Here is an 11,280-nt window from a genome sequence, read left to right as displayed (position 1 = left end):
TCTACTGAAACAATAATCAGAGTAGTAAGTGGATCCATCCTAGCCACACATATTTTAAGCAAGAGGAAGCTCAGAGAAATTGAAAGGGCTTTAGACTGATCAGGGAACAAATCTAAAAGGGTGAGTGTGACACCTTACCAAGTCGCTGCTGCTGAGTTCAGCATGTGCCTTACCTGTCCCCTTTCAAAAAGCAGCAGCCTTCAAAAACAGTTTGTGCCGGCTATAGAATATTTGGAAAATATACAAATATTATAACCCTCCAGCCTTTTCTATTCGCATCCACATTTTTAAAACATTAAAAAATGCCGTGCATACTGTTTTTAAGCTGTTTTTTCAGTTAACATACTGAGCATTTCTTCCAATTCTTAAATATTCCTCTAAAACATGTAGTGGCTATCTAGTATTACACAAAATAATTTTATTAAACATTCTGTACAAAATCATTACTATCCAGTTTTATAATTGAATTTTCTTACCTAAATACAGTATAAGTATTTCCCCATGTCTCTGTTCTTCTAAAACGTGACTTTTAATGGCTAGTAGGAATGAAAATTGCTATAGCCTCTCGGGTTATCGTAGGTATGATTATGGCATACCCGGTAGGAGAGACACTCCATGAAGGCAGGTACTTCGTGGAGCCAAAGGACAGTGCCAAATAACCACCTTGTGAAAAAATACATGAATTTAATTAACCAACTCCCTGTGGCTACATACCGAGCTTATTTCAAATTTTCACTACTATAAAAATTCTTACACAGATATCTTTCTGGACAGGTCAGATGAACTCCTTAGACTCAATTCCTAGGAGTGGGTCAGAGAACATACATATTTGAAAACAAATTAATTTATCATCAAAACAGACCACTTCTGAGAGGAAAAGGCAACGTAATCCAGGACTGCCCTGGCCAAACTGGGATGTAAAATTACATGTCATATGATGCCAAACTGGGCCTTAGAGGCTACAGCAATTTACATTCCTTCTAGCAGAGTATTAGAGTACCAATTTCCCCAGGCCTAACACTGGTGACTAAACTCTTGTACATCTTATACCATATTAAATATGTAACTCAAATATTCTTATTTCTTCCTTTGGTATAAAATAATAAAGAAAAAATACTTTTTATTTATTTATTTATTTTTAAAAAGATGACCGGTAAGGGGATCTTAACCCTTGACTTGGTGTTGTCAGCACCACGCTCACCCAGTGAGCGAACCGGCCATCCCTATGTGGGATCCGAACCCGGGGCCTTGGTGTTATCAGCACCGCACTCTCCTGAGTGAGCCACGGGCCGGCCCAGAAAAAGTACTTTTAAAAAAAGAAAATCCCCTTGTTCCCTTTTCTTGGCTTCAGGTTTCCTTTTCTAGCGGTCTGGATTCCTTTCTGTCTTCAGACTTTTTCTATAAAGGGCCAGATTGTATCTTTTAGGCTTTTTAAAGCTATATGGTCTCTGTTGCAACTACTCAATTGTCATTACAGCAGCCACAAATAATATGTAAATTAATTACTGTGGCTGTGTTCCAACATAACTTTATTTATGGATACTGAAACTTGGATTTCATGTAAAATTAATGTGTCACAAAATATTCTTATCTTTATTTTTCCCCCAAACATTTAGAAGTGTAAAAACAATTCTTAGCACTTGGGCAATACAGAAACAGGAGGTGGGTTACAGTATGCTGACCTCTGACTTAAGAAATGAATGCTAGACAATTAAAACAAACCTGGGGGGATCACTCTTTCACGTAAATATAGAGAAGCCAACATTTTTTCCTTTTTTCTAGATTACATAATTTTCTGCTTACTGTCAAAGATACTATGAGTAGATTTGCATCACATACTCCTTCAACTATACGTGCTTCATAAAAATATAAATAAAAATGAGAGAATTTAATTGTGCAAACAACTGTGCCCACCATCCCACTCAATGAGCACGTTTCCTAGAGGGGACCACGGGACAGGAGACAGGAATTTGCTATTCTCTTGGTTGGCATCAGTTTCCACTTGCTTCTCATAGCATAAACATCTCACTTCATTAAGTGTGAGTCTACAGTTCGGATATATATTTTTGTACAATATAGCTCCTAAACACGAGCCAACACCTTTATCTGATATTCAACTGAAGAAAGAGTAATCTGTTCTAATGCTAAGGATAAACTGTCTCTTTTGGATTTACTAAAAAACAACAGTATGTTGGTTTCTGGTGAGTCATATTTTAATATACATTATGGAAAATTTAAGGAATTTTCCCAGTGGCAATTCAAATCACATAAATTATCATGCATTAATTGTAGAACCTAGCTTGTACATAGGGATGAATCTATATTAATTTTTTTTTTTTTTTGTCTTTTTTGTGACCAGTAAGGGGATCGCAACCCTTGGCTTGGTGTCGCCCCACGGCGCTCAGCCAGTGAGCACACTGGCCATCCCTATACAGGATCTGAACCCGCGGCACCGCCGTGTTCCCAGCACTGCACTCTCCCGAGTGCGCCACGGGGTCGGCCCATTAATTTTTATTCCTTAAAAAAAAGCCTCCCATTACCATATCAACTCAATATTCAATGTTGGTAATTAAAAAAATTAGAAGGAAGAACAGAGGAAAGATACAAATTCATTAAGACATATCACAAACAGCAGGTATCAAAGTGGCTTCCCATCAGTCCTCCACACAAACAAGTTAGGATGTTTCTAAGAGCCCATATGGTAATAAAACAAGATTGGCACATTTCTAGAAAGAAGCACTAAATTCCCTTTTGAATACCAACATCCTCTTAGGAAGATGGTAGTAAATATTCTCTTGATTTTATAAATGAGGAAACCGAAGTCCAGAGAAATGTAAAGTAACTTGGCTTCAGGTATAGTGAGCTGAGTTGGTGGGGGTACAAAGATTTAAAACTTGGTACTTCAAGCATTTTCCAAGCATGTCTACCATCAGACAAGACAGCAGTGGCTGGAGTATCAAGGACTGTTCTCTCCTGTGAGACAGCCACAAAGAACACTTAGGGCACAGCAGGATGGTGTAGAGAAGAAAAAGCTAGAGGACTTCAATAGCATAAACAATACAGCAAATAAAAATGGGAAAAAAACTAATCCCAGTTACACCAACCCTCAAAGACAGAGATCTTTAATTTAAAATGGAGTAAATTCATTCACAGAGGAAACAGTAACAGAGCACCCTCAGGACGCTTTTAATCCAACAATTAAAACTGCATTAAAAAGCCAACAGGGAGAGTTTGGAAACCTAAAAGACGTGTGGAGAAACTCATGTTCCCCTTTGCTTCGGTTTACACATATTATTTATCTTTTAGGCAAGAGACAGCTGTAGTTAATTTACTGTCTGTAGGACAAGATTTCCGGTTCCATTGTCTTAAGGTGTATGGGATTCTTCAGTGAGAGCCAGAGAAGATGGAAGAGAAGATCAAAGACTGTGATGACTACAGGAATTAAGAAGATGAGACTAATGGCTGGTTCACGGAACCACAATTTTACCACAAACCATCAGATACTGTGGAGAGAGGGGTACTGTACTTCCCAATAATAAAATCTGAGGTATTTAAAGACTCTGCAGACATGGAAACTCACTTCTACCTCCTTCAGAGGTAATGGCAGAGGCTGTGAAGGCTGTCGTGGAAGATCAAAACTCCTTGGACTGACTTCCTGACATACATTAGTGCCAACATCTAACTACGTCTGGACCATGTCAAATACTTCTCTTTGCAAAGTGATCAGTTTATTTTTCAGGATGGGTTCCAAGGCAACAGTGGGATCAATGAAGAGTTCTCCGTCTCTGTTTTTGGCTTGTCTTGGTGCTAAGTCCATGACAATATAAAATAGCATGGTCATCTACTGTAAGACCAGCCTGAGCAAAAGAATGGGACCTCCAAGTCTCAGCTGTCAGAGTTTACCCTAGCCCGTTTTACTTTGCTGTTCTGGTCATCCAGATGGCAGAAACTTTTTGTGGTGATGTGTCTTTTTTTCTCCTCCATGGATTCCAAAGGGAAGTCCTGGTCTGTGGCCAGTACCTGTCGGACAGTCATGTTAACACGAGCAGTTTTCAAGTAGCTAGCACACACCTGCCAGTCCTCCACAGAACAGGGTTCTACCACTGAATCTCTGGGGAGGACAGCTGGGAGAGGCGTCTCAAGGCAGTGTGGCAGGCTTTCCCCCTCGGGATTTGGAAGGACCCGAGGGACTGCATGGTTCAACAGGCGGCTGAAACCTGACATCACCATGATGTCACCACTGTGCATAAACATGGCTGTGGGGGCCTCATCTCTGTTGAGGCCTCCAAGGAGAAAGATGGCAGATTGTCCAAAGCTACAAAAAATAAGTAAAAACAACACACAACAGTAAGTTTCTGTTACTAACCATAGTTGGGAAAGTAACTGCTGACTGCATTTATTTCTAATTTCAACTGGATACTTATTGCTACCAAATTCTCCTTTTTAAACTGTGCTAAGATGCTTCTCTTCTGGCTGTGTCTAAGAGGGACCAACCCATAATCTGCTACCTACACTTATGACAGCCCACAGACATGCTGCAAAATAATAATAATTTAACTTAATACAGTTAAACAAGCAAATGAAGAATTTAGTTTTAACATTATCCAGATAAGCTTTATTGATGCATCTTTAGATTTAAGTCTTTCAATAAAAGTATCTGAGTCCTATATTATGTTTATCATTCCTTCACTTTAAAGATAAGGCAATTAATAAAAGGCACTTTCTTTGTTAAGACATAGGTGCAGGACTTTGCGTAAATTTAAATTTATGTTTTGAGAGATAAGGAGAATAAACTACCCGGGTGTTTGTGTTTTGCTCTATATTTTGCTCCTCTATTCCAAAAAATGGCTTTCCACTTGTCTATTCCACAGAGCACCTTTTGTAATGACAGGCTGACAATACCTCCATGTGTTTTAAACAGAAATAGTAACTATGGTTACTGCTCTTAAAAGATTAGGCTAATTTTACTTTATAATATACCATTAAGATGCCCAGAAATGAAAGATAATAGAGTTCAACCATTTTTTAAAGTTTAATGTTTTTATTTACTTTAGCTTCCAGATACTTTAGAAAAAAGAATTAAATGACAAAAAATAATCCAAAATCCCTGGAACTAACCTACCTGAATGACAGTAAGGGTTTGGAATGATCTAGTTCAGATTTGTCTACGTGGATTCCCAGTGTGGAGTCTAAGCGGTAGTAATTCAGGATACCTGCTTCGGCTTGAAAACCCTGAAATCCACAGGCAGTGGCTACTTGCTCTGAGAGGAAAGCCAGGTCAGAAGGGAAAGGTGTATAATGATCTGCTGAGTATTTCTTTGTAAAAGTAGAGAAAATAAGAAAATAAACAATGATCTCAGGAACACAGGAAACTGGCATACGATTAATTACCACTTTAAAATCATCTAATTTACAAAGTAGTATTAAGGTAGCATTATCTATCCATGCATTTTTGGGGTATCCAGTAATCTAATAATGAACTATTAAAAATATTGAGCACCAGGGCCGGCCCGTGGCTTACTCAGGAGAGTGCAGTGCTGATAACACCAAGGCCATGGTTTCGGATCCTATATAGGGATGGCTGGTTGCTCACTGGCTGAACGTGGTGCTGACGACCCCAAGTCAAGGGTTAAGATCCCCTTACCGGTCATCTTAAAAAAAAAAAAAAAATACCGAGCACCTATTTATGACAGGCACTGTGCTATGCAGTGATAAATTAGACAAATTCACATTGTGTGGAGCCTTTACATGAAGCAATTACTAAACCATTCTCTAGTGTACGTTAACCCTAAACAGGGTAAAAAGGCAACTCAAAACTGTCACTGCCAGGAGGTACCTAAGGAAGCATAATGACTAAATGTAATGTAGTATCCTGAATGAGATCCTGGAACAGAAAATAGGTATTAGTTAAAACTAAGAACAAGATCCAGGGTTTGATCTCTGTACCAGCCAGCCACCAAAAACAAAATGAAAAAACAATAAAACCCAAAACAAAACAAAACAAAACCCTAGAGAAATCTGAATCAAGTACAGACATTACTATTATAAGAATGTATCACTACTGGTTAATTAATTGAGAAGAAGGTAACACACTCATGTAAGGTGTCAATAATAGGGGGAACTGGGTATGAGATCTCACTGTACTATCTTCTCAACTTTTCTGTAAATCTAAACCTACCCAAAAGTTAAAAGTTTACTTAAAAAAAAAAGGCAACTCAAATACGATAGTTTGTTTTCAGACCTCTCAGCTTGCAGCATGGCTTACTGCCAATTTCACTGGTCAATCTAATGGATGACACGCTCAAAACATTTGAATTAATAACCCTGACTTACATCATGGCCAAGGCAGGACATTAAAATGGAAGTAATTTTCAGCACTTATTTCCCTGAACTGCCTCTGTTTTTAGCACCCAAGGATCACAGATATCTTTTTTCACTTAAAAAAAAAAAAAAAAAAGCCACAACACTCACCCCCTCTATAAAGTCTTTCTGCATGCAGTTGATGAGAATGACAAACTGCAGCTGTGGTTAAGACTTTCACTCAGTCTTCTATGCAGATATGTCTGAGGGCTATTTTGGCTGTGCATGCCTGACAGGCTCTTCCTTTGTCTTGAGGCTCCTCCACTCTTGCTTCTTTCTTTGCTAAATCAACCTCAAATCTGAGAGGAAAATTCACATTTGTCTCATATCTCCACTAGTGTACTGATGTATTCTAGCTGGAGCAAGAGTCACAGCTCTGGACAGAAATTATATACTTTGACCAGAAGTGAGCTTCTTCCTTACACCTCTGACTTGAAGTGTCAAAATGACTTTTTTTTGGCAGCTGGCCAGTACTGGGATGTGAACCTGTGGCCTTGTTACAAGGCTGTGCTCTAACCAACTGGTTTTTTGTTTTTGTTTTTTGGTGTTACAAGGCTGTGCTCTAACCAACGGAGCTAACCGGCCAGGCTTTTTAAAAAATTGTTTTTGTTTGTATGGGGATCCCCTTGATCTTGGTGTTATAATATGGGGCTCTAACCAACTGAGCTAACCAGCCAGCTCTGTAAGGAAGACTTTTGTGAAAATCTCTGATGGATGGCCTAGCCTCTTCAGTTGGAACTTCTGTTTTTAATTTTTTTCTCCTTTTACTGAACTGCAAATAAGAAGAGTTCTTATTTAATTTCTCAAAACTAAAGGTGTAGAGAACTTTAAGGTCTCCTCTATCATTTTAAGCTTTAGTCGTTCAGAAGATCAATCAGTCAGAGCTGCTGTTCTAGCTCTGGATACCTTCTGCTATGATGAAATAATTACCTTTTTCGGTTTTCAACCTTATCCAAACTGTATATGTACTACTCTTTTAAAATTCTCTCCTACTTTTCTCTGATTATTCATTCAGAGTTTTTGATAGTTTTCACTCCCCGTTTTTCTTAGCAAATGAGGCTATGACGTTATTGGAAATAACATATCAATAATAAGAATATTATCATCAAAAACAATAGCTAACATTTATTGTGCTAATGCATTTAACTCCTTAGAATAGCCATTCACGGTTGTAATCACTTAACTGCAGGCATTCATCACTTAATTCTCACAACCACCTTACAAGGTAGGCACTATCATTACTGGAGGCGGGATTCAAACCCAGGCCATCTAACCAAAGAATATCACCATGGCCATTTCCTTGAATACAAATATTGAGTTTCCAGGGCTGGCCAGTTAGCTCAGTTGGTTAGAGGGTGGTGTTGATAACACCAAGGTCAAGGGTTTGGATCCCTGTACCTGCCAGCTGCCAAAAAAACCCTGACCAAACAAACAAAAAAGAAATGTCTAGTTTCCCATTAAATCTGTATTGCTGAAAATAATAATTCTATCACAAATATTTTTAAAGCAACATCTGTCATTATTTAGAGCAGTTAATATATTTGTTTTTTTTTTGTCTTTTGTCTTTTTTCCGTGTCCGGCAATGGATTGCAACCCTCAGTGTTGCCCCCGTACCGGACCGGGGACCGGCAACGGGATTGCAAGCCTCGGTGTTGCTCCCGCGCCTCGCTCAGCCAGTGAGCGGGAGCCGGTCTGTATGTGGGATCCGAACCCTCGGACGGGAGCGCCTCCGCGCTTCCCAAGCGGCGCACTATCCAGTGCGCCACCGGGCCGGCCCAGTATATTTGTTAATAATAATAAGTTGGGCTAAAACTATGGAGCTTTTAGAAAGTAACTGGTTAGTAGGAAGAGAAGATGGTCTATAACCAAAATGTTTTATTCAGTGTACTCTCAGAATCAGTCCTTCTACTTGGTGGCAAACATTTCATTGAGATAAGAGGCACTGTGTGGCTAGTGACAAATGAGGTATTTTCTGAAGCAAAGAAGAAATTGTAGCTCACAAAAAAAATGGAACTTTGTTATCTGTAGGAAATTCTTTTCTACCTCTCTCCTGCCCAGACATTACACAGCAGGCAAAGGTATCTAGACCTTGAAAGTTCTTTTGTGAGTTGATGGGAGAGAACACTAGAAGTATATGGAGCTTCTTTTGCCCCAGGCGAATACGTAGAAAGTAAATGCTCAACAAACTCTAAAGAATAATGGAAATAAAGATGACAATATTGAGAGTGGCTCTTGAGAGCAATAAATAAGAATATATATCCCTGAAATCTACTTTGAGAAAGTATTGATGACTTCTGATCAAATAATATAAACTGAGGGCACATGAAGAAGAAATTCTCTCCTGATAAATTATTAATTCCTCTTGAGATACCTGAGTTTTTTTTGGTGACTGGCCAGGATGGGGATCTGAACTCTTGACCTTGGAATTATAATACCATGTTCTAACCAACTGAGCTAACTTGCCAGCCCTTTGAAGAGAGAGACTTTAGGAGAGAATAAATAAAAGAGATCCTTTCATAAACGATAATCTGATTCTTTAAGCTTGGCCAGGAAGAAATCTGTCTATGTGGACCCAAGAAGCATACAAATGAAAAACAGAAGAATTAAGAAAATCGGAATACCTTACTGTCCCAGTTATAATGGTAGCCCAGGGTCACCCAGCGTAGTTTCTCCAGTAAACTTCGGGGTCTCCGTTTATTCACTTCTTTATACCTGCAAAGATTGGCGACAAAAGAGGATTCATTCATCTCCAATGGAAGCAATAGCCCTTTGTATGGACCCTGGAGTCTAAATATGGTATTTCATGGTATAAGCTGTTAGCCAAGACGTGGTGGGAGAAATTAGGACAGACAAATGTGTTGATCAAGAATATAATAATAAGTGAAATAAGTAAAGCGTAGAGGGATAAATACCGCATGTACTCATCCATAAGTGGGAGGTAAGAGAGAGAGAAGGAAGGAAAGAAAGTCCACAGTGGCGCGTTGGACTTGCAGATGGAGAGAACATACCTTGGGATACAAAGTTGCGGAGGGGGGTTGGGGATAACTGTGTGGGGGACATGGGGTACAAACACAATTTGTGGTAATGTGCATGTTGCCAGTATGGATCTGGCTTTCACATCTTGGGCACGAGGGGTGACAACCAGCTTTGTATCTCATGAATATTCATAACCAATTAAAAAAAAAGCCATAATAATAGTAGAAAACATGCTAGCATTTCTAATTTCTAGTCTTTGGTTCTAAATCCTCTGCTGAATGGCATCAACTTTAAATGACAAATCTCCAGCATCTCAATAACGATAAAACAAGAATGACAACAAAATTGTCTTTATCTGTCACGGAAAATGGGACCGAGAACACTATGGGCAATTGAAAATATGGCTAACAGAACATTTTCAATTTGGTTTGCTAAAAGTGGGATATGATTAGTAGTTATTACTATGTCTATAACGATGGTGGCTTCCCAGAATTGCAGATTGGAGGAAAGAAAAGTTTGGCAAATGTAGTATACAATAAAAAATAACTGGTTTAACATGATTTCTTTAACCTCGTATAACATAGCTTAGATTACTGAAGCTTAGCTAACAATGATGGCACCATTGTAATTGATTTGGTTTCTGACATCCCCTTGTTCAAACTACAGAAAATTTCTATAAAACACACAGGTATGCTTTCTGCAATTATACCTTGGCTGATGAAATATATGGGATTGACTACTCTTTCTAAAGAGGAAATTTGTTTGATTCATCTCTTAATATCTACAAATATAATGCTAGGTCTAATTTTATTTAGTTAATTTGTTTCTGTGTAATTTTTATCATTAATCAATCACAATTTTTTGGTTCAAAACCCACGCTGTTTAAAAAAGATCAGACTCCTTTAAAAAGTTTATATTCTGACATATGACACATATAAGAATGGAAAGTTTAGGGAGAAAAGGGGGGAAAATTCTAGGCAGTATAAAGTCTAGTATTAAACTGAATAGCAAAGCCATTGAGGGGTACTAGAATTTAGAAAAAGGACAGCTCAAAGTCAGCTGTCTAATCAGTTAAGGCTTCCTGGCAGAGTTGGGAGTTTAGCATGGCATTGAAGAATGGTCAGCATTTAAACAGGCAGTGATGTAGCAGGTAATATGGGCACACAGCACAAACAAGAGCAAAGTATTTATTAGAGGCCTATACTATACATGGCATTCATCTTGATGTTTGACGAAGTTTACAGAATACATGCTATTTGTTCTCACAGAGTTTACATTCTAAGAAAGACACTGTGACGTACATCAAGACCAGTACAGATAAAAGGAAAGAAAAAAACACTGATTTATTTAGCACAGGTGTGCAGAAAAGAGACACAACAGATCTGACTGCTGGCCTGCTTACAAAGGTGGTCCATGGCAGGCATGTGGAATCTGGATTTTGAGAGGGTTCACATCATTCCCCAAACTGATAAGAACGGCTCACTGTGCCTCAACTGTTTGTATAAACAATATGGTTAATGTTGAACACCTGCTTTCCTTCTCGGAGTGTGGAATTTTAGTAAGTGTCAGGCAGAGACTGCCAATGTGACCAGTCCCTAGTAAAAACTTTGGCACTTAGCTTCTTTGCTAGACATTTCATAGATTTTTGTCAAAACTTGTTGCTGGGAAAATTAAGCACATCCAGTGACTTTACTGGAAAAAGGATCCTCAGAAGCTTATACCTAGTTTTCCCTGGATTTTGTTCCATGCACCTCTTCCCTTTGCCGGTTTTGCTTTGTATGCTTTCACTGTAATAAATCTTATCTGTGAGTACAACTATATGCTGAGTCCTGTGAGTCCTCCTGGAGAATCATCAAACTTGGGTATGGTCTTAGGGACTCCCAAGCACAACAGAAGACAGACAACTAAGAATTTTTAAAAAGATATGTAAGGCCTGGCTAGTGA

At 38.7% G+C, this 11,280-nt stretch overlaps 1 protein-coding gene across 1 annotated transcript in view; it reads right to left on the bottom strand.

Annotated features, from left to right (window-relative positions):
- Nucleotides 1–3,104: 3,104 nt before the first annotated feature.
- Nucleotides 3,105–11,280, bottom strand: part of ALKBH1 (alkB, alkylation repair homolog 1 (E. coli)) — a 26,741-nt gene continuing 18,565 nt past the window's right edge. The window contains exons 4-6 of the mRNA XM_008590244.1: nt 8,982–9,072; nt 5,123–5,316; nt 3,105–4,315 (exon numbers count right to left, since the gene is read on the bottom strand). Coding sequence (XP_008588466.1) covers nt 3,886–4,315; nt 5,123–5,316; nt 8,982–9,072 — 715 coding nt within the window. The 3' untranslated portion in view covers nt 3,105–3,885. The remainder of the gene's footprint in view (nt 4,316–5,122; nt 5,317–8,981; nt 9,073–11,280) is intronic.

This window comes from Galeopterus variegatus, unplaced genomic scaffold (genome assembly GCF_000696425.1).
Source record: "Galeopterus variegatus unplaced genomic scaffold, G_variegatus-3.0.2 Scaffold140, whole genome shotgun sequence".
Classification (NCBI taxonomy): Eukaryota; Metazoa; Chordata; class Mammalia; order Dermoptera; family Cynocephalidae; genus Galeopterus; species Galeopterus variegatus.
The sequence above is the reverse complement of the archived record's forward strand: the minus strand, read 5'-3'. Positions and strand labels throughout refer to the sequence as shown.